This window comes from Anomaloglossus baeobatrachus, chromosome 1, assembly GCF_048569485.1.
Source record: "Anomaloglossus baeobatrachus isolate aAnoBae1 chromosome 1, aAnoBae1.hap1, whole genome shotgun sequence".
NCBI lineage: Eukaryota > Metazoa > Chordata > Amphibia > Anura > Aromobatidae > Anomaloglossus > Anomaloglossus baeobatrachus.
The window spans coordinates 903,997,777-904,021,852 of record NC_134353.1 but is presented as its reverse complement, the minus strand read 5'-3'; the positions used below and the strand labels follow the sequence as shown (position 1 = coordinate 904,021,852).

The window sequence follows — 24,076 nt, the reverse complement described above, 5'->3', positions numbered from 1 at the left end:
TCAGTATGTGCAATACACTTAAGATTTAAATTAACCACTTTATGGCCTTGAGATTTTCTGGGGGTTTTTTGTGCTCGTTTTTTTCACCTCCTTCCTTGTAGGGCCATCATTTTTTTGATATATTGGATGGGGGCGGCACAGTGGCTCGGTGGTTAGCGGGTCCTGGGTTCAAATCCCACCAAGGACACCATCTGCAAGGAGTTTGTATGTTCTCCCCGTGTTTGCGTGGGTTTCCTACGGGGTCTCCGGTTTCCTCCCACACTCCAAAGACATACAGATAGGGACTTTACATTGTGAGCCCCAATGGGGACAGTGTTCCTGATGTATGTAAAGTGCTGCGGAATATGTTAGCGCTATATAAAAATAAAGATTTGATTTTTATTTTTCTGATTTTGATAGTTTTGAATGACACCATGCACTTTACCATACAATGTAGGGATTGCAATTTTGTTTTTATATATATGTATTTTTTACAGATTGTGTTTTTATTTTGCATTTCTACAAATATTTTAATCGTATATTAAATTTACAATTTTAATTTACATGTATGTACAGCTCTTGTTAAAATGATAAAAACTTTTTAGGCGACCTTCAGGCACATCCTCTCTGCAGCCAAATTCTGTACACCAGTAACACAAAAACACCACTAGGTGGCGCAGTATTCTTTTATCTACAGTAGTATCCTCCGCCAATAGACCAACACACAGGGTGTATCTGTAAATACCAGCAGAATCGGACACTCCTCTGTATCCTTCTGCTCCCAAAAACAGCTTCACCTATTTACTGGTTGTGTGCTGTCTGACAGCGGATCCCCATTCACTTCAATGGAGCTGAGCCGTAATACCAGACACAACCTGTGGACAGGTGTGGCGCTGTTTATAGAAGAAAATAGCGAAGTATTTCTAATCCTGGACAATGTATTTAAAGGAAAAGTATCAACAGATATCGATAAAAGTCTTGTGTTTTTTAAACATATTATTCCTCTCTACCCCTTTCCACTGGAAACTGGAATCCCTATGATAACACTGAATGGATAGAGCGTGGACCCAAAAATATTGTCAAAGGGGCCTCTCTTTACCCCTTTCCGCTAGAAACTGGTGTCTCTTTGATAACACTGAATGGTCAGAGCATTGGACCTAGAATTATTGTCACAGGGGCCTCTCTAATCTTTTCCGCTAGAAACTGGTATCCCTATGATGACACTGAATGGTCAGAGCATAGGACCCAGAATTATTGTCATGGGTCCTCTGTACCCCTTTCCTTTGGAATCTCGTATCTCTATGACAACACTGAATGGACAGAGGTTGGGACCCAAAATGATTGTCACAGAGGCCTCTCTACCTCTTTCTGATGACAACTAGTATCCCTGTGATAACACTGAATGGTCAGAGCGTAGGACCCAGAATTATTGTCATGTGAGCCTCTCTACCCCTTTCCGCTGGATACTAGTATCCCTATGATAACACAGAATGGTCAGAGTATGGGACCCAGAATTATTGTCACAAGGCTCTCTCTACCCCTTTCCGCTGGAAATTAGTGTCCCTATGATAACACTGAATGGTCAGACAGTAGGACCCAGAATTCTTATCATGGGAGCCTCTCTACCACTTTCCACTGGAAACTAGTATCCCTATGATAACACTGAATGATCAGAGTGTGGGACGCACACGTCACGGGGGCCCCTCTCTATTTCTTCTACAGGCAGCAATAAGATTAGCTACACAAAACCTAGACGAGTGGTAAGAGAAATAAGCCGATGCCAGACAGCTTCGGCAGCAGCTTATTCCTCCTGAGATCAAAGGATGGGGCATATTGAAATTCAGCATGCCTGATCCTTCTTTTACTTCCGATATCATTTATCAGCTGGGGGTTCGGCCAACTGTTCTCTTATCCAGGCATGTTTAGTAAATTAACGTTTTTGCTAATTTGGCTTTATCTCTATGTTGGATACTGGTTCGCAGCCCCACTGATTGCACAGGCTATGACCGATAGGGGGCAGTACCCAGAAAGTGGGACTTCAGAGTGCCAGTTTTGCAGATATATCCTGAAGAGGCAGAATAGACAGCAGGGAATATTTAACGTTGGCAGAACACCACTGCCTGTCCTGGGCATCTGGTCCGTCTCTCCACCATGCTTTACACTGCAGCTCTGACTACTGAGAACAGCTTCAGATGACCACACCACCTGATGGAAAAGCCTCGATACCACTTGATAGCTTTTATTATAGATTCTTATCCACATAAATATTAAAGAAACTACAAGAACAGTGATAAATACTTTGAGAACAGAGATTATATTCTTAATTACACTTAATATTAAACTGTAAAATTATGTCCAGGAGGGAGCGGGCTTCACCCATCAGCAGGCAGAGTAAAATGACAGAGGGTCCGGCGTCCGTCAATGTCCAGACGTAGCCTGACCATTCCCAGATCCGGGGGGCCGCTGCTGTACAGACGGTGGAGTGCCACAGGGGGGCGCCCCCTCCCCCTTGTCACACTCAGGCTGAACACATCATTAACATCCCATGCTGGGAGTTGTAGTGCATATTCCGGGGGTCACACATACTTTGGTACCACCAGGGTGGGTGCTTGCGGGCGTGGTCTCTGCTACTCCATAGAATCAGCTGCTATGTCCAAAAAGTGTCCATGATCACTCAGTTTCTCAAGAAATCAGTTTTAGTTTTATCCCCAAAAGTCTTGTTTTCCAGTCTTTTTACAAGGAGGTGATTATCTTACAAAAAGTTTAGCTGAATGTGCAGCAATTTTTTCCTTTCCTGGACAAAGAAATGAAAAATGAGTTAGAAAATGTGTCTGAAATTCCCACCACCATGATTAATCCATTATTATTCCCTTCGCATAACTATAGATGATAAAATTCTCACTGTATAAAGTCACCACTAGGGGGAGCTCACAGCACATGGAGTTATAAAGCAATTGAAAAAATCTGTATGCAGTGGGCTCCACCTAGTGGCAGCTGGAGGGAATTACAATTACTATTTTATAGAAAATAAGAAGAGGGAACAGTTTAGAAGGTGCGGAAAAGGGACGGAGAAAAATGTAAGCTTATTATTTAACTCTATGAGTGAAAGCAAATGATCCATACATATGTAGTGCAAAAGTAGAGGACATCTAATATGACACGCACCAATGTATCCTCATGTTTCTTACCTTTTAGCTTTTGCTCAGGTGAGTGCCGAGTTTCTCTTTCCGTATTAAGCTGGCGGCGTACGGGATCTGAATGGACGGAAATACAATTTAATTGGACTGAGGTTTGGCAAACACTTCATCTTGAAGAATGATACAGACAATGGGGTCATCATTTTAAGAGGTAAAGACAATGGGGTCATCATTTCAAGGAGTAAAGACAATTGGGTCATCATTTTAAGGGGTAAAGACAATGGGGTCATCATTTTTAGGGGTCAAGACAATAGGGTCTTCATTTTAATGGGTCAAGGCAATGGTGTCATCATTTTAAGGGATCAAGACAATAGGGTCATTATTTTAAGGGGTCAAGACTGTGGGGTCATCATTTTAAGGGGTCAAGAGAATGAGGTCATAATTTTATGGGGTCATGAGAATAATGTCATCATTTTAATGGGTCAAGGCAATGGGGTCATCATTTTAAGGGGTAAAGACAATGGGGGTCATCATTTTAAGGGGTCAAGACAATAGGGTCTTTATTTTAATGGGTCAAGGCAATGGGGTCAGCATTTTAAGGGGTCAAGGCAATGGTCAAGGCAATGGGGTCATCATTTTAAGGGGCCAAGACAATAGGGTCATCATTTTAAGGGGTCAAGTCTATGGGGTCATCATTTCAAGGGGTCAAGAGAATGAGGTCATAATTTTATGGGGTCATGAGAATAATGTCATCATTTTAATGGGTCAAGGCAATGGGTGTCATCATTTTAAGGGGTAAAGACAATGGAGGTAATCATTTTAAGGGGTCAAGACAATAGGGTCTTCATTTTAAGGGGTCAAAACAATGGGGTCATCATTTTATGGGGTCAAGACAATGGGGTCATCATTTAGTACAATGTACTTGATATATCATATCCTGCACAATAAAGTATTATTGTATCCTCCCTTAATATAAGCCATTAGTTTAGGGTATGTTTCATAAGATATATGTCTTTTTGCAAAAAAATTCTGAAAACCCTAAAATCTGCTCCTTCCTGTTCAAGGCAATAATACAATGAACACAAGGTGGCGCTGTAGGTCTGTAGCCGATGTGTTATGTGACTGCCTTGTGGTTTTTTATGGCTTATTCATGTAGTGATTGATGCTGAACACATGCAGATTGTGCAATGAATTAAAAAAATCTCATCAATGCCTTATCAAAACCGCATTGTGTTTTCATACTTTTTTTTGCCAGAAGATGCAGATTAGGTGCAGGAATATGGTGCATAAATTTCAGCATCAAATCTGCATTTCTTGGCAAAAAAAATACGGTCTTCTGCCCGGGGATGCAGGTCTGTGAACTCAGTGACCTCACCTGCTTTAATGAGGTCACATGAGGTCAGTTTACCTGCGGTCAAAGCTGGGGTACCATGGAAACCTGCATCTGTGACCGCAAATAAACTGAGTGATGCCAGTGCTCATTACTGCGGCTCAGTCTCTACCTGAAGCCCACAGCAGGCAGTCATGTTCCATGCTCGCGCTCTTCGCCTTCAATATGTAGATTCCAGCAGAGCTGGAATCGTCGTAGCACCTAGTGTGGATTATATCAGAACCGGGTGTTTGAGGTAAAAAAAAGGAGGGAAAGAGGGTGGGTTTTTTGTCTTTTATTTCAAATAAAAGGTTTTTTTGGGTGTTTGTGTTTATTTCTTTTCACTTACAGATTAGTAATTGGGGGGGGTCTCATACACACTTCCCATTACTAACCTAGGGCTTAGTGGCAGCTGTGAGCTGCCATTAACTCCTTATTACATTGATTGCCACTGCACCAGGGCAATCAGTATGAGCCGGGGAGAGTTCTGGAATTGACACATCCAATGGATGTGACAATTCTGGGCAGCTGCAGGCTGCTATTTTTAGATTGGGGAGGACCAATAACCATGGTTCTTCCCTAGCTGAGAATACCAGCTCCCAGCTATCAGGCTTTATCTTGGCTGGGTGTCAAAATTGGGGGGGACTGTGCGCTGGTTTATAAAATTATTTAACTGTAAAAAAAAAAAGCCACATGCGGTGCCTCTTATTTTGATACACAGCTAAGATAAGTGCTCAGTTGGGGCTGCAGCCTGTAGCCATATACTTTATTTGTGCTGGTATCACAATATGGGGGGATTAGACATTGCTATTGTAGCCAGGTACTTTGGATCAACAAGAATTACTTCACTATTGGTTTGCATGGAAAGATTACAGCTCTGCCCCCTAGTGGCACAAATATGAACAGAAGATGAATGATTGGGATTTTTTTTAAAGATAAATCTGCAGGACTAATATGATAATTAGTAATAAATTGGCAGCACTTATGGCAGCCTGTACTCATAGGGACAAGAACATTGTGTGTTTATACCTTGCTAGTACTTACAATTTGTAGCTGCTGCACCATCTCCTCTCTGTAGGCTAGCTCTCGCTTCATTTGGTCGTGGAAGTTATCTGTGAAGGAAAAGCAAAAAGAGTTAATAATCAGTAATAATCATACTGTAATTAACATATTCAATGTATATTCATCTCCTCTATTCATAAGTTACATAAATGTGCAATAAACTAGAGCTCTGCGTGCGGATAACCTCATTGTTATAGTTTTATACTAGTAGTATTAATCGGTTTTGCATGGGACAATTTTTTGTTTGTGGGTAAAACTTGATTTCTACTGATATGAAGCCACTATATCAGCCCTAGAGCTGAAATCCGGCGTAAAACCTTCGGAATTCCCTGATTGTTCCAGTCATTTGGCTGTTAATTAATATTTGCGTTTTTGCACAATTTTTTTTTGTAGCAAACATCTCAATAACAATTGGTCCTACAGAGGTGGAACCCAGTGTGAAACCTTCAGAGGTGGCTGTTTTATCCCGGTGCCAAATTTGGTGCAGATCGGGTCCAGTCGGTTGGCCGTTCAAGAAGAATAAACATCAGACGACAAAATTCATTTTTATATAGAGATTCATGGTCACCTTATACAATAAATTCTATAATGTCGCCATATGTTACATGGTATGATGTATTTACATAGCACTGTTGTAAGTGCAGTAGCTATGCAAAGGTCATAGTGCCATACACCGCTCACAAAAAATAATTCCATAAGCTGCAAAGTGATATACAGAGCCTGTATAAATAGTATTGCCATGAATAGTACCATACACTTTCATTGGAAATAGTGCCATACAGTACTCATATAAATTGTGCTATACACAGCCCTTAGACATTTGTGCAATGTCGTGCTTAAACTAATAGTTTCAAACATTGTGGTAAGAAAAGATGCCATACAGTGCTCATATAAATCATACCATACAATGTCATTAGAAATAGTACCATATAGTGTTCATATAAATAGTACTGTATACTGTTATTAGAAATAGTGCTGTACAATGCTCAGATAAATAGTACCGTACAATGTCATTAGAAATAGAGCTATGAAGAAGCCATAAACAGTAAAATTCACTAATAGAAATATTTCCAAATTGTGCTTGTGTGAATAGTACCATACACTGTCATTAAAAATAATGCCATACCATGCCAATATAAATAGTGCCTTCAACTGTGATGATACATGTACTAAGCAAAGTAAGAGAGCCATATAGTCCCCAAGAAAATAATTCCATAATTGGATTATATAAATAGTGTTATACAGTGCTTATATAAATATTGCCACACGTTGTCATTTAAAATAGTGCCGTACAGTGCCCATAAATACACTCATTAGAAGCAGTGCTGTATAGTTCTAATATAAACAATACCATGCACTGTCATACATATACAAGGGAAACCTAATAGTGCCATACAGTGCCTACATAAATAATTACATAAACAGCACTATACAGTGCCCATATATATAGTACCACATACTGTCATTAGAAATAGTGTCATACAGTGCCCATATAAATGACACAAAAATAATATCTAATAATAATTAATAATAATTAGTACCCATATTGATGCAAACACTGACCCAAATACTGCTCATATAAATAATAATGCCATATAGTGCACATATACAGTATTTATAGTGGGATGTGAAGCCTACATCTTTGGTGCCATAACACATGGCGGGAACAGCACAGGGCATGGAGAACACGACAACCTCTTTGAGGATCAAAAACAAAGCAGCTTTATTTAAAGCATGACATAGCAACAACAGACAAAAACCGCAGCGTCAAAAATTAGATAAAAACACAAGTAACCTAATTTACTTTAGGCCACGTGCACACGTTCAGTATTTGGTGAGGTTTTTTTTCCTCAGTATCTGTAAGGCCACGTGCACACAGGTGAGTATTTGGTGAGTTTTTTACCTCAGTATCTGTAAGGCCACGTGCACACGGTATTTGGTGAGTTTTTTACCTCAGTATCTGTAAGGCCACGTGCACACGGTGAGTATTTGGTGAGGTTTTTTTTTACCTCAGTATCGCCTCGTGCACATGTTCAGTATTGGTGAGTTTTTACCTCAGTATCTGTAAGGCCACGTGAGTATTTGCTGAGTTTTTACCTTAGTATCTGTAAGGCCATGTGCACACATTGAGTATTTGGTGAGGTTTTTTACCTCAGCATCTGTAAGGCCACGTGTACACGTTGAGTATTTGGTGAGGGTTTTTTTACCTCAGTATTCGTAGCCAAAACCAGGAGTGGAACAATCAGAGGAAAAGTATAATAGGAACACGGGCGCCACTCCTGTGTTTTTTACCCACTCCTGGCTTTGGCTCCAAATACTGAGGTAAAAAACTCACCAAATACTGAAAGTGTGAACGTGGCCTTAGGCGAAACGCAATGAAAACTCTTCAAATCCTCCCCACAGTTTCAATCAGGAGTTTTTCTATAAGATGCTCTAGTTTAGTGTATTCTTGTATACTATATTTTGTAGTATTATGTATATAGAATGTATGTATATATATATATATATATAAATATATATATATATATATATATAATGTTTACGTTCTTTTGCCCTTTTTTATATTTATTTTCTATCAAACTTTCTAAATTAAATATCTGTTCTGGATATAAACCAACACGGGACCCTGAGAGCCGCTGTGTGATGTTCCTCCATGTAATGAGGGCCCGGGAGACCTCGGGGGGCCACTGAGCTCATGTTATTAAAGATTCACCAATGTCTGGACTTGTATCCCACAGTATATATCACGGTCGGCCCCTGGTAATGGAGGTAACATCGGAGAGCGCACATTAAACAGCCGCTTCTCTTCTCTTAACCAACCTCATTGAGAATTAAGAGGCAAAACAGGAAGCAATGAGACAAACGTCTCAGGCGAGGAAGCTCTCAGAAGGCTCTCATGGGACGATGATATATACAGTATATATATATATACTGTATATATTACACACAAGATATAGGTCCTGGAGGAGAAGCCTTAAATCACTTAATGAGGCTCTAAGAGAACGTTAACTCCTTGTGTGGTGCCATATAATACATCTAAGATAGAAAAGAAGGGGTCCATGGTCAAAAGAAGGACGACCTCCCTATGCAGGATCGTCAATTATGTCATGTGAGCGCTGCAGCCCATCAGTCACTGATGGGCTGCAGCACCCAGGTGACATAAGCTGGGATGTTTATTGCCAGTCGTTAGAGTAAGGCAGCCCTCAACTCTATCAGCCACACTTTCCAACTCCTGACCCCTTTTCTGACCTGTTTTATTACATGATGTGATTGCGGTGTCTTTTTTTCACAATTTTCTGAAATTGCTGAAATAAACTATAATTTTTTGCCTGGATTTGAAAAATCACTCCAAAAACATGCTGTGATTGCATCATTCTCAAGATGTTGAGTGATGGTGGTGGGATTCAGGAGGTACGGACCCAAGAAGAGAAGAGACGGGCAGTGCTCTGCCGAACAAGAAGTCAGATAACACGTCATCATGGTTGCTGGGTTTTTGTAATGAACTTAGTAGTTTATTACATAAATTGTTTAGTTTACTATTTTTCTAACATGCATTTGCCTATGAGGATTTACACCCTATTTTCTTTTTGTAGGCACTGCACTGATATTTCTAATATTATCTATCTCATATCTATCTAGCCCTCTATCTATATATCTATTTAACTCCTATCTATCTCTCCATCTATCTATCTATCCCTCTATCTATCCCTTTATCCCTCTGTCTATCCTTCCCTGTATCTATCTATCCCTTTATCTTTCCCACCATTTCATATTTATCTATTTATCTATCTACTTATCTGATATGTATCGATTTCTCTAGCTATCTCATATCTATCTATCTATCTATCTATCTATCTATCTCTCTATCCATCCTTCTATCCATCCCTCTATCTACTTATCTATATCTATCCCTCTATCTATCCATCCCTCTATCTATCCTCTCTATCTATCTATCCATCTATCTACTTATCTGATATCTATCTATCTATCTATCTATCTATCTAGCTATCTATCTATCTATCTGTCCCTCTGACTATCCCTCTATCTATCTATCTATCTATATATCTATCCCTCTATCTATCTATCCCTCTATCTATCTATCCCTCTATCTATCCCTCTATCTACACTGTGTGCAGAATTATTAGGCAAATGAGTATTTTGATCACATGATGCTTTTTATACATGTTGTCCTACTCCAAGCTGTATAGGGTTGAGCGCCAACTACCAATTAAGTAAATCAGGTGCTGTGCATCTCTGTAATGAGGAGGGGTGCGGTGTAATGACATCAACACCCTATATAAGGTGTGCTTAATTATTAGGCAACTTCCTTTCCTTTGGCAAAATGGGTCAGAAGAGAGATTTGACGGGCTCTGAAAAGTCCACAATTGTGAGATGTCTTGCAGAGGGATGCAGCAGTCTTGAAAATGCCAAACCTTTGAAGCGTGATCACCGAACAATCAAGCGTTTCATGGCAAATAGCCAACAGGGTCGCAAGAAGCGTGTTGGGCAAAAAAGGCGCAAAATAACTGCCCATGAATTGAGGAAAATCAAGCGTGAAGCTGCCAAGATGCCATTTGCCACCAGTTTGGCCATATTTCAGAGCTGCAACGTTACTGGAGTATCAAAAAGCACAAGGTGTGCCATACTCAGGGACATGGCCAAGGTAAGGAAGGCTGAAAAACGACCACCTTTTTTTTGGGTTGATTGAAAACATAGTTGTTGATCAATAATCAAAAAATCCTCTAAAATACAACTTGCCTAATAATTCTGCACACGGTCTATCTATCAATCTATCTATCCCTCTCTCTATCTATCAATCTATCTATCCCTCTCTCTATCTGTCTATCTATCTATCCATCTATCTATCCATCTATCTATCCCTCTATCTATCCCTCTATCTATCCCTCTATCTATCCCTCTATCTATCCCTCCATCTATCCCTCTATCCCTCTATCTATCTATCTATCTATCCCTCTATCTATCTATCTATCCCTCTATCTATCTATCTATCCCTCTATCTATCCCTCTATCTATCCCTCTATCTATCTATCTATCTATCTATCCCTCTATCTATCCCTCTATCTATCTATCTATCTATCTATCTATCCCTCTATCTATCCCTCTATCTATCTATCTATCTATCTATCTATCTATCTATCTATCTATCCCTCTATCCCTCTATCTATCCCTCTATCTATCCCTCTATCTATCCCTCTATCTATCTATCTATCCCTCTATCTATCCCTCTATCTATCCCTCTATCTATCCCTCTATCTATCCCTCTATCTATCTATCCCTCTATCTATCCCTCTATCTATCTATCTATCTATCCCTCTATCTATCCCTCTATCTATCCCTCTATCTATCCCTCTATCTATCTATCCCTCTATCTATCCCTCTATCTATCTATCCCTCTATCTATCCCTCTATCTATCTATCTATCTATCTATCTATCTATCTATCTATCTATCTATCTATCTATCTATCTATCTATCCCTCTATCTATCTATCTATCTATCTATCTATCTATCTATCTATCTATCCCTCTATCTATCTATCTATCTATCTATCTATCTACCCCTTTATCAATCTATCTATCTATATCTCTATTTATGTATCTCATATCTATTTGTCTAGTTTAAAATTAATTGACACAAAAGAAGTATTTTTTAAGTTTAAATTTAACAGCTTTTCTAACGGGCCTGTTTACACCCACAGATCTGCACAATATCCTCCACATTGAACATACAAGTTTTCATGAATCTCCTCTAAGGCGGTTTCTTTTCTAGTGCACGTGTTTTCTTTCTCCGGACATTACAATCATTATAACCTAAAATGTTTTGTAACAAAAGTCACAACTTAGTCCTGATCTGGAGCAAATATAAAGCACAAATAATAATAATAATAATAATAATAATAATAATAATAATAATTCTTACTGAACACAGGAAACGATGGCGTCCCCTTTAAGACCTGGAATTCTTGTTCCAATCTCCTCCTCAGATCTATTTGCTCAAATAAAACTTTTTGAAGTTCTTCTAAAGAAAAAAAATATATAAAAAAAGTTCAAGAATTTATATAAAATGTGACAAGTGTCAAAAGCAAAAAATAAAAATAAAAAATATATAAATGATGTTGTGTGGGCACTGGGCGAGGTCTGCAGCAGAAATCCATGAATATAAATCAATGCAATATATTATTTTAAAGTATTATATTACCGTGTCATGTATTGATTGATACGCATGCATTAATCTCAATTATATCCACCCAGCCTCTATATATTATTCATACGTAGCTTGTCAAGCGTAAAATATGGTTCGTAAGACGGTTACCTGCCTAACTTTGCCGCTAACCCTTTCGGCGGCACAAGGCCCGGCAGTGAGGGGCTCTGTGTGACTGATGGGTTTCCAGCCTCAGGCAAGGAAGGAGTTAATGTCAGTATTTAAGAGGGGCCATGTCGCTACCTTAATGAAGGGCGAATAATGGACTCTAATGTGTTCACCCTCGAAGAGAGAAGGAAGAGATCACATCTGGCTGTCTGTAGTCGGCGGGCCGGTCTAGGACTATCACTGCGACCTTGTCTGTCCTTTCAGTGCGCGGCGGAAAAATTGCATCTGAGTCTTTGAGTCACTTTTATGTCACAAATTCCATTCTTAGTTACATCCCGAAAATACAGGAAGGAAAACATTAGGGGTCGTCACCCGGCATGGAGGCATCTCATGGTGCATTCACCATTCAGCAGGCGGTTGCAGCAAAAATCAACTGACGTATTTGGTTGTGTTCACACTGTTTAGCTCACAAAGGATTAGCTACGCAAGGTGCGATTGTAACGAACTCTCAGCTGTGAGATATTTATGGTCAAGTCAACCTCTGTGTTTCCATTCACTCACAGCCCAAGACTGAAAAAATGTACAGTTAAAGGGAACGGTTGTTCACAAAATGACCCATTGTTGAAATAATTTTTTGTGCGACATTTTTTGTCAATATTTATTTTTTCCACATCACAATCTGTATTAAAAATATGTAATCTTGCAATTTTTACACTGGCCACTGAGACTTTTTTAGTCTCAGGCTATGTGCGCACGTGTGCGTAATTCATGCAGTTACGCTGCGCTTTGTAGCGCAGCGTAACTGCATGCGTCCTGCGTCCCCTGCACAATCTATGGAGATTGTGCAGGGGCCGTGCGCATGTGGCATATTAGAACGCAGCGCTTCGGCTGCTGCCCGAATCGCTGCGTTCTAAGAAGTGACATGTCACTTGTTCCGTGCGCTTTCCCGGCAGACCCTGCTCTGTCTATGGCAGGAGCTGCAGGCAGAGCGCACGTTCTCGCTGGCACCATGCGCTTCAGAACGCAGCTTTTCAGCTGCGCTCTGAAGCGCACCTTTTCGGTGCGGTGCAGAGCGCACACGTGCGCACATAGCCTCATACTTGCCTGTCCGATCAGGAAGAGTTTACAGCAGGCTCATTATCATCAGAAACAGGATTACAATGACTGATAACACCTCTATATACTGTAGATAACAAAGGGATCCAGCATTCACAATAGGTGATGTCACAGCTCACCTCCACCTCCTCCTGTACAATGACTGATAAAACCTCTATACACTGGATCCTCCATTCCCAAAGGTGATATCACAGCTCTCCTCCACCTCCACCTGTACAATGACTGATAAAACCTCTATACACTGGATCCTCCATTCACAATAGGTGATGTCACAGCTCTCCTCCATCTCCTCCTGTATAATGACTGATAACACCTCTATACACAGTAAATAACACAGGATCCTCCATTTACAATAGGTGATATCACATCTCACCTCCTCTTCCTGTACAATGACTGATAACACCTCTATATACAGCAGATAACACAGGATCCTAAATTCACAATAGGTGATATCACAGCTCACCTCCTCTTCCTGTACAATGACTGATAACACCTCTATATATAGTAGATAACACAGAATCCTCCATTCACAATAGGTGATATCACAACTCACCTCCACCTCCTCCTGTACAATGACTGATAACATAGCTATACACAGCTGATAACACAGGATCCACCATTCACAATAAGTGATGTCACAGCTCACCTCCACCACCTCTTGTAGAATGACTGATAACACCTGTCTGTATATACAGTAGATAAATGTAACAGCCACCTGAAACCAAAGGCTCAGACTGGCTGTCACGGACAAGTTAGAGGCAAGCCGCCCACTGAGCAGGATCCCGAGAACCCCAAAACTCTTTAACCCCTATACAGGGATTTGGAATTACTACAGGGCCCCGGAGATTGCTACCTGTGGAAGGCTGCAGTCCAGAGGAAAGTAGTAGTCAGGCAGGGTCAACCAGGAGATACGGAAAAGGAACAAAATTGGCAGACAAGGACGTAGTCAGGAAATCAGGCTAAGGTCAAAACTGGAGATGGCAGCGAGGTACAAAAACAGCAGGCAAGAGGGTAGTCAGAGAGCAGGCAGGGATCAAAAACACAGGAATCAATATCCAGAGCAGGGCGAGAACCAGAGACTAGCACTACTACAAAACTATATCTGTCAGAGACCAGCAGACCGGAGGGGGAATTAGATGGGTGTGGTGTCTTCCTATTGGCTGTAGCTGAAAGGTGGTAACTTCAGCTGGAAGACACACGCCACCACAGTCAGCCAGTGGTACTGCAGGTCTCAGGGAAACCCAGCTAAGTGGATGGGCGGAGCCTGCACCAACCAGACCTACTGGTACTGACTCCTCCCCTATCACCAGCAGTGCCCATGGTGGGAATACGGTGGCACCTGGTGAGCGAAGGAGAAGTCGTTGGAGCGGACTCTGGTGGGGACGTGACAATAACACAGAATTCGCCATACACAATAGGTGATGTCACAGCTCACCTGCTCCTCCTCTACAATGACTGGTATCACTTCTGTATACAGTAGATAACACAGGATCCACTATTTACAACAGGTGATGTCACAGCTCACCTCCTCCTTCTGTACAATGACTGCTAATAACACCTCTATATATAGTAGATAATATAGAATCCACCATTCCCAATATGTGATGTCACAGGTCACCTCCTCTGCCTGTAGGATGACTGACAACACCTCTATACACAGTAAATACCTCAGGATCATCCATTTAAAACAGGTGATATCACAGCTCAGCTCCTCCCTCTCCTGTAAAATGACTGATATCTCTATGTAGAGAAGATTATAAAGAATCCACCAATCCGAATAGGTGATGTCACAGCTCACCTCTTCTCCCTCCCTTCACAATGACCTTTGCACATGCACATTAGATGCTTCACCACAAAACATATTGAAAGAGTGTTCTTTGCAGCTAATGAAAATGTGTATATTCAGGGGGAAAAACCCAGAAAGTTAGAGCTTTAAGAAAATCTCCATTGGCCAGTGTGAAAATTGCTACTATTTTTGAATATATAAAAAATATTTTGAAATAAAAACATATCCAGAAAAGAAAAACAAAACTGTCCCACAATCTAAATTCCCTATCTGTATGTCTTTAGAGTGTGGGAGGAAATCAGAGAACTTGGAGGAAACCCACGCAAACACTATAGAATGTTCAGGACTCCTTGCAGATGTTGTTTTTGGTGGGAATTGAACCCAGGACCCCAGCGCTGCAAAACAACAGTGCTAATGAGCATCCAGTATGCTGGGTACTATGTTATCTGCTGTGTATAGAGGTGTTATCAGTCATTGGAATCCTGCCTCTGATGATAATGAGCCTGCTGTAAACTCTTCCTGGAAAGACGGGATAAAAAAGCCCCAGTGGCCAGAGTGAAAATTGCAAGCTTACAATTCGCAATGTAATCTGGGATCTCGTACCTTTCCCCATGGTCCCCATATCCTTCTTCAGGGCTTGTGATGAGTTGTTGTCCTGAGCGGCTTCTCCTGCAAACAATACAGACAGAAAAAAACAAAACAAAACACGTCTTGTTAACGAGTTTGTTGACTTTATTTTTCCTTCCATTTATTTTGTGTTCCCTTTTCTCCCGGCCGCTTTTATGGCCGTCAAGTAATTGCCTTTTTCAAGATTAAAACAGTTTCACGGGCAGAGAAGAGGCGACATAAATTTCACTTTAAGGGCCCATTCCGCGTGGCGCGCTGCCACAGGCGGGGACGGGGTTACGGCGTGCGCTCGTTGGATTAACCACCGTCTCTCGCTCGCTTTGTGTCGATTTTACACGTTTAGTGTCGGCTGTCAGGAAAGATACGGGCATCTGTCAGTGATATGGAGAGGCTCCGACGCACTTTATGTCTTTACTTGGAATTTTTATATTCTGCCTTTTATGCCAACATTTCAACAAGTTATTAAAGTAAAGATGGAGAAAGATCAGTGCTTCGCTTGTGACCCACTGAGAACATGATGCAAAAGTTAATTAAACACGTTATGAGCGCAGATGTCCCGCTATTGCTTTTTTATTTATTTATTTTTATCCATTTTTTCTTATTTTGTGAGATTTAACATTAACTTTATGTAGATATAAAAAGTGCACCCAGGACTTTCCACCAGAAAAGCAAAATATTACTGCGTCAGTGCAGAATTCATATAAGGGGCTACAATGTATCACCGAGGACTTATCATAGCATGTAGTAAATTTATATGTGGAGGCTCAGGCTTCAGACATGGCAGAAAATGGAAACATTTGGGCACATAAAACAGAATGGAAGAAGGTACAAAAGAGTAGACAAAATGACATAACACAAAAAAAAAAGAGAATAAAAAAAATCAAATTAAATAAAAAGTAAAACCAACAACAAAATAAGATTTATTATTATTATTATTATTATTATTATTATTATTATTATTAATATTATTATTATTATTATTATTATTATTATTATTATTATTATTATTAGTAGTAGTAGTAGTAGTAGTACTAGTAGCAATAGTAGTGAAAATAACAATACTACCACTAATAAATATGTTATTGGTGGTAATAATAATAATAATAATAATAATAAAAAAAAGTTAATTGGTGGTAGTAAATATATATTATTATTATTATTACTACCAATAACACAATAATAATAACTAATATTTTATTGATGTCATAATAATAATAATAATAATAATAATAATAATAAGAAGAAGTTATTGGTGATTATAATAATAATAGCACCATCAATAACATATTATTTATTATTATCAGTAGTAATAATAGTAATTATAATATTGCTATTAATGGTATAATTATTATTATTATTACCAATAACATATTATTTATAAAAATATTATTAATATTATGATATTGGTGATAATAATAACAATAATATTATTATTAATAATACGTTATTGATATTATCAATAACTTATTATTATTGTTATTATTATTGTTATTGGTGGTAACAGTTATTATTGTTAGCATCAATATCATAATATTAATAATAATTATTAATATGTTATTGATAATAATAATAATAACATCAATAACAATATTATAATTACTATTATTACTACTGATAATAATATGCTATTGATGGTGCTATTATTATTAATATTATTATTATCACCAATAACATATTATTATTATTATTATTATTATTATTATTATTATTATTATTATTACCAATAACATATTATTTATAAAAAATATTATTAATATTATGATATTGGTGATAATAATAATAATAACAATATTAATAATAATAAGTTATTGATATTATTATCACTAACTTATTATTATTATTGTTGTTATTATTTTGTTATTGGTGGTAATAGTTATTATTGTTATCATCAATATCATAATATTAATAATAATTAAATTAATAATATGTTATTGATAATAATAATGCCATCAATAACAATATTATAATTACTATTATTACTACTGATAATAATATGCTATTGATGGTGCTATTATTATTAATATTATTATTATCACCAATAACATATTATTATTATTATTATTATTATTATTACCAATAACATATTATTTTTAAAAAATATTATTAATATTATGATATTGGTGATAACAATAATAATAACAATATTAATAATAATAATAAGTTATTGATATTATTATCACTAACTTATTATTATTATTGTTGTTGTTATTATTTTGTTATTGGTGGTAATAGTTATTATTGTTATCATCAATATCATAATATTAATAATAATTAAATTAATAATATGTTATTGATAATAATAATGCCATCAATAACAATATTATAATTACTATTATTACTACTGATAATAATAATATGCTATTGATGGTGCTATTATTATAATCACCAATAACATATTATTATTTATTATTATTATTATTACTAATAATATTAATAATGTTTTTGGTGATAATGCTACCACCAATAACATAGTATTTAGAATGATAATGATAATTATGTTATTGGTAATAATAATAATTATTATAATAATACTACCATCAATATTTTTTTAGTAGTAGTAGTAGTAGTAGTAGTAGTAGTAGTAGTAGTAGTAGTAGTAGCAGTAGTAATAGTAATAATAATATGTTATTGGTAATAATAATGATAATAATGATAATAATAAATCAAATGTATGTTGATTTCAGCCTATTGTCTTTATTATCTACATTACACTTAGCCCAAATTAATTTGTTTAATCATTTTTAATTGGGGTTTATATGTTTATTGGACTTTAAGGATCTGTTTTTCTAATACAAAAGCTCCAAATCCTCTGGAAAAAAAATAAAAACCACTAGGAGGAGCTAATAGTATATAGATTTATTCATCTTCCAATGACCTTATTAATAGCGTTGTCTTCCTATGCTTTAGAGCTCCCTCTAGTGGTGACTGCAGGCAGCGAGATTATTATTTGTCTCTGTGGCCTTGTGACGAGCGCTCAGACTCTGCTACAGACAATATATAGTGCTATGCCAATAAGCTGATTATGAGGTTTCCAACTCTGTGGATCCCAGTGATCAGCTAAAACTTCTGATTGAACATGACTTTCAGCTCTCAGTTTCCCTGCAGTGCCACCATAAGGGAAGTAGGGTATTACACTGTTCTCCATTAAATCAATTCTTCCAAGTGACAAATTCTCAATACAGCCTTCCTTTACTGTAGTGGAATATTATGTTGCTGTAGAAAAGTGGAGTCATAGTACATTTTTTAGATCCTGTTTTTTTGGGGGTTTTTTTCAAATGGTTTGGCCACTAGGGGTGCTATACATTTTTAGGTTCTGCTGTTTGGAATATTTTGGCCACTAGGGGTGCTGTAGTACATTGTTTAGGTCCTGCTGTTTGGAATGGTTTGACCATTAGGGGTGCTGTAGTACATTTTTTTATTAGTTTTTGGTCACTATGCCCATTTTTTTACTGTCTATGTGTCATTAGTTTTTTTTCCATTTGAGAAAAAACTCATGGAGCTTCCTAAGCTTCTTCTAGCACTAATCAGTGAACAATGGACAGCACATGGAAGCAATGAAATCCACATGCTGCCCGTTTTTCTTTTTAGTTTTTATACCTATTCACTTGACTGGGTGAGTTTGATCCAGTATGTGACTTTCTTTTGCAAAAATATAATTATATAAAGAGGCCTGAAAACAGATTAGTTCCTTTTAACATAGGTATTATTTGGCCACTAGGGGTGCTATTTTTATACAATGGATCTTATTATTATTATTATTATTATTATTATTATTATTATTATTATTATTATTGATACTACTACTACTAATAATAATAATAATGGTAATATCATCAATAATACATTTTTATTATTATTATTATTATTATTATTATTATTATTATTAGTAGTAGTAGTAGTATAGTAGTAGTAGTAGTACTATCAATAATAATAATAATAATAATAATAATAGTAATAATAATAATAATATCATCAATAATAAATGTATTATTATTATTATTATTATTATTATTATTATTATTATTATTATTATTATTAGTAGTAGTATAGTAGTAGTAGTAGTAGTAGTAGTAGTAGTACTATTAATAATAATAACAATAATAATATCATCAATAATAATGTTTTTATTATTATTAGTAGTAGTAGTAATAGTAGTAGTACTATCAATAATAATAATAATAATAATAATAATAATAATAATAATTTTTTATTCACTTGTATATTTAATTTAAATAAGTAAGAAGGGTCCAATGTGTTAGGACAGGACTCTGGTATAACATAAGCTTTACGCCCAAATTTTGGTTAGTTTCTATAGGAACATTAGCAATACAACTACCCATATGTATAGGGGATAAAGTATTTATTAGGATTTCAATGTCATTAAAAACCTGATCTATATCCATGGGGGCCTCCTTAAAAAATGATTGCATCATTGTTCCCCAGAGATAGTAGTTATTTAGTTTCATTTTTGTCAATGGCTGATTATCTCATTTATAGTGGAATATGTAGCTAAGAAAAATAAGGCTTAATCATGGTACAAACCATACAATTATGATAAAATGATATAATCAGCCATTAACAATAATGTAACTATATAACTGCTATATTGGGTGCCCATTGATTCTCTTTGTTTTTTAGGAGACCAACATGGATCTAGATCAGATTTTTAATTACATAGAAACCAACATAAATACTGTATCTTCTATATACACTATATCACAAAAGTGAGTACACCCCTCATATTTTTTTAAAATATTTAATTATATCTTTTCCTAGGACAACACTGAATATCTGACCCTGTGATACAATGTACAGTGTCAGTGTGCAGCTTGTATAACAGTATAAATTTGGTTTTCCCTCTAAATAACTCAACACAAAGCCTGTCTAATGTGTAAACTGCTGGTAACAAAAGTGAGCATACCCCTAAGTGAAAATGGCCAAATTGTGCCCAATAAGCCATTTTTCCTCCCGGTGTCACGTGACGCATTAGTGTTACAAGGTCTCAGGTGTGAATGGGGAGCAGAGGTTTTACATTCGGTGTTATCGCTCACACTCTCTCATACTGGTCGCTGGAAGTTCAACATGGCTCCTCATGTATCGGAAAAAAAAACTGTTCCTCTACATAAAGATAGCCGAGGCTATAAGAAGATTGTCAGCACCCTGACACTGAGCTGCAGAACGGTGGCCAAGACTATACAGCGGTTTAACAAGACAGGATCTGCTTTGAACAGGCCTCAGCATGATCAGTCAAAAAAGTTGAGTGCACGTGCTCAGTGTCATATTCAGAGGTCGGCTTTTCAGAATAGACGTATGAGAGCTGCCAGCATTGCTGCAGAGTTTACAGGGGTGGGGGGGTCCGCCTGCCAGTGCGCAGACCATACGTCACACACACTGCATCACATTGATCTGTATGGCTGTCGTACTAGAAGGAAGCCTCTTCTAATGATGATGCACAAGAAAGCTTGCAAACAGACTAAGGAAATGGATTACTGGAACCGTCCTATAGTCTGATGAGACCAAGATAAACTTCTTGGGTTCAGATGGTGTCAAGAGTGTGTGGAGGCAACCAGGTGAGGAGGACAAAGACAAGTGTGTCCTCCCTACAGTCAGGCATGGTGGTGGGAGGGTTATGATTTGGGGCTGCATGAGTGCTGCCGGCTGTGAGGAACTACAGTTCATTGAGGGAACCATGAATTCCAACATGTTCTGTGACATACTGAAGCAGAACAGATCCCTTCCCTTCATATTCCAACATAACGGTCCCAAACACCTCCAAGACCACCACTGCTTCGCTAAAGAAACTGAAGGTAAAGGTGCTGGACTGGCCAAGTGTCTCCAGACCTAAACCCTATTGCGCATGTGGGGTGCTGCCTCAAACAGTCGGTGGAGGAGCACAAGGTCTGTAACACCCACCAGGTCCGTGATGTTGTCATGGAGGATGGAAGAGGATCCAGCGGCTCCTGTGAAGCTCTAGTAACCTCCATGCCCAAGAAAGTTAAGGCCCTGCTGGAATATAATGGTGGACACACAAAATATTGACATTTTCGGAACAATTTGTTCATTTTCTCTTAGGAGTATACTCATTTTTGTTGCCAGCCAACATTAATGTTTAGACATTAATGGCTGTGTGTTGAGTTTAGAGGACCCCAAATTTACACTGTTATACAAGCTGCACACTGACACTGTACATTGTATCACAGGGTCAGATCTTCAGTGTTGTCCCAGGAAAAGATATAATCAAATATTTACAAAAATGTCAGGGGTGTACTCTCTTTTGTAATATACTGGATTTGACTGGTGTGGAATATATTTATTTTACATTATTTATATCTTATATAGCGCTTCTAATTAGATAGACAAACTGACCATGATAGAAAAATGATAGATAGATGGATAGATAGATAGATAGATAGATGATAGATAGATAGACAGATAGATAGATAGAGGGATAGAGGGATAGAGAGATAGAGAGATAGATAGATAGATAGATAGATAGATAGAGGGATAGATAGATAGAGGGATAGATAGAGGGATAGATAGAGGGATAGATAGATAGAGGGATAGATAGAGGGGTAGATAGATAGATAGAGGGATAGATAGAGGGATAGATAGAGGGATAGATAGAGGGATAGATAGATAGATAGAGGGATAGATAGATAGATAGATAGATAGAGGGATAGATAGATAGAGGGATAGATAGAGGGATAGATAGAGGGATAGATAGATAGAGGGATAGATAGAGGGGTAGATAGATAGATAGAGGGATAGATAGAGGGATAGATAGAGGGATAGATAGAGGGATAGATAGATAGATAGAGGGATAGATAGATAGATAGATAGATAGATCGATAGAGGGATAGATAGAGGGATAGATAGAGGGATAGATAGATTGATAGATAGAGAGAGGGATAGATAGATTGATAGATTGATAGAGGGATAGATAGAGGGAAAGATAGATGGATAGATAGAGGGATAGATAGATGGATGGATGGATGGATGGATAGATAGATAGATAAATAGATAGATAGATAGATAGATAGATAGATAGATACCTGATTTGAAATTTTGAGGCTTTTGGGCTGGAGAGGTATGTTTGATAAATATTAGTCCCTTCGAAGAAAGGTACAACTTGTCGCAGCTGGTGGGCACAATTTATGTTCTATGTATCTAAATTCTATTTGACGTTAGTGGCGTTTAAAATAATTCATATTTGAATATATTTTAGCATTGTTTAGCGTAGAGTGCTTTGGTTTGCAGATAAATAAAGATAAGGAGATACAGAGAACAATAGATAGAAGGATAGAAGGATAAATGGATGGATAAATATATAGATAGAGGGATAGATAGATAAATAGATAGAGGGATAGATAGATCAATAAATAGAAGGATAGATAGGATTGATAGATGTAAAATAATAGCTAGATGGATAAGTATATAAATGAATAGATAGAAGGATAGATACTGTAGATGGATGTATAGATAGATAGATTGATTGATAGATAGATAGATGGAAAGATAGAGGGATAGCTAGATCAATAAATATAAGGATAGATAGGATTGATAGATGTAAAATAATAGATAGATACAAGGATAGATAGAAGGATGGATAGATAGATATATAGATAGATAGATGATTGATAAATAGATGTAAAATAATAGATGGATAGATAATTAGTAAATGGTCAGACAGAACATAGATAGATAGAGGGATAAAAGGATAAAAAGATAGAAGAATAGATGGATGGATAGATAGAGGGATACATAGATCAATAAATAGAAGGATAGATAAGATTGATAGATATAAAATAATAGATAGATGGATAAGTAGATAAAAGGATAGATAGATAGATGGATAGATAGATAGATAGATAGATAGATAGATAGAGGGATAGATAGATAGATAGATAGATAGATAGATAGATAGATAGATAGATGGATAAATGGATGGATAGATAGATAGATGGATAGATAGATAGATAGATAGATAGATAGATAGATAGATAGATAGAGAGATGTATAGATAGATGGATAGATAGATAAATGGATAGATAGATAGATAGATAGATAGATAGATAGATAGATAGATAGAGGGATAAATAGATAGATATAAGGATAGATGGGTGGATAGATAGATGGAAAGATAGAGGGATAGATCAATAAATAAATAGAAGGATAGATAGGATTGATAAATGTAAAATAGATAGATTAGATAGATACATGGATAGACACAAGGATAGATAGAAGGATGGATAGAGTATTGATAGATGTAAAATAATAGATAGAAGGATAGATGATTGATAAATAGATATACAGTAAAATAATAGATTGATAGATTAGTAAATGGTCAGACAGAACTTTAGATGGATAATTGATATATAGTAAATACACAATAAGATGATAAAGAAGTTCATAGAAAGAAGTTGAATGATAGACAATAGATTGATACATAATATATCTGTATGTCATTGCTGTGGGATACATTGTAGCAGTTCTCTATAATGACACATTTGCTGTATTTTTGAATATCTATTCTTCAATATTTCACTTCCCCAATAACCCCTAAGTGCCCGGGCCCGGCCTCTTCTGTACCCCACCTTTCCCTGAGCCGCCTGCCCCCCTTTTGCGGTGCTGAGCCCCTCTCTCCCGGCCCCTCTCTTATCTCTCTCTCTCT

The 24,076-nt window shown here is 37.2% G+C and overlaps 1 protein-coding gene across 6 annotated transcripts in view; it reads right to left on the bottom strand.

The window, feature by feature from the left end:
• Positions 1-466: 466 nt before the first annotated feature.
• SKOR2 (SKI family transcriptional corepressor 2) overlaps positions 467-24,076 on the bottom strand; it is a 58,702-nt gene continuing 35,092 nt past the window's right edge. For 5 of the 6 annotated variants that reach the window (XM_075327333.1, XM_075327347.1, XM_075327340.1 and 2 more), the window contains 5 exons: positions 15,382-15,447; positions 11,487-11,585; positions 5,530-5,597; positions 3,168-3,233; positions 467-2,773 (listed from right to left, as the gene is read on the bottom strand). In XM_075327333.1, the coding sequence (XP_075183448.1) occupies positions 3,171-3,233; positions 5,530-5,597; positions 11,487-11,585; positions 15,382-15,447 (296 nt within the window). In that variant the 3' untranslated portion in view covers positions 467-2,773; positions 3,168-3,170. Of the gene's footprint in view, positions 2,774-3,167; positions 3,236-5,524; positions 5,598-11,486; positions 11,586-15,381; positions 15,448-24,076 lie in introns of all 6 variants that reach the window. The other variant, XM_075327358.1, reaches the window with a different exon arrangement.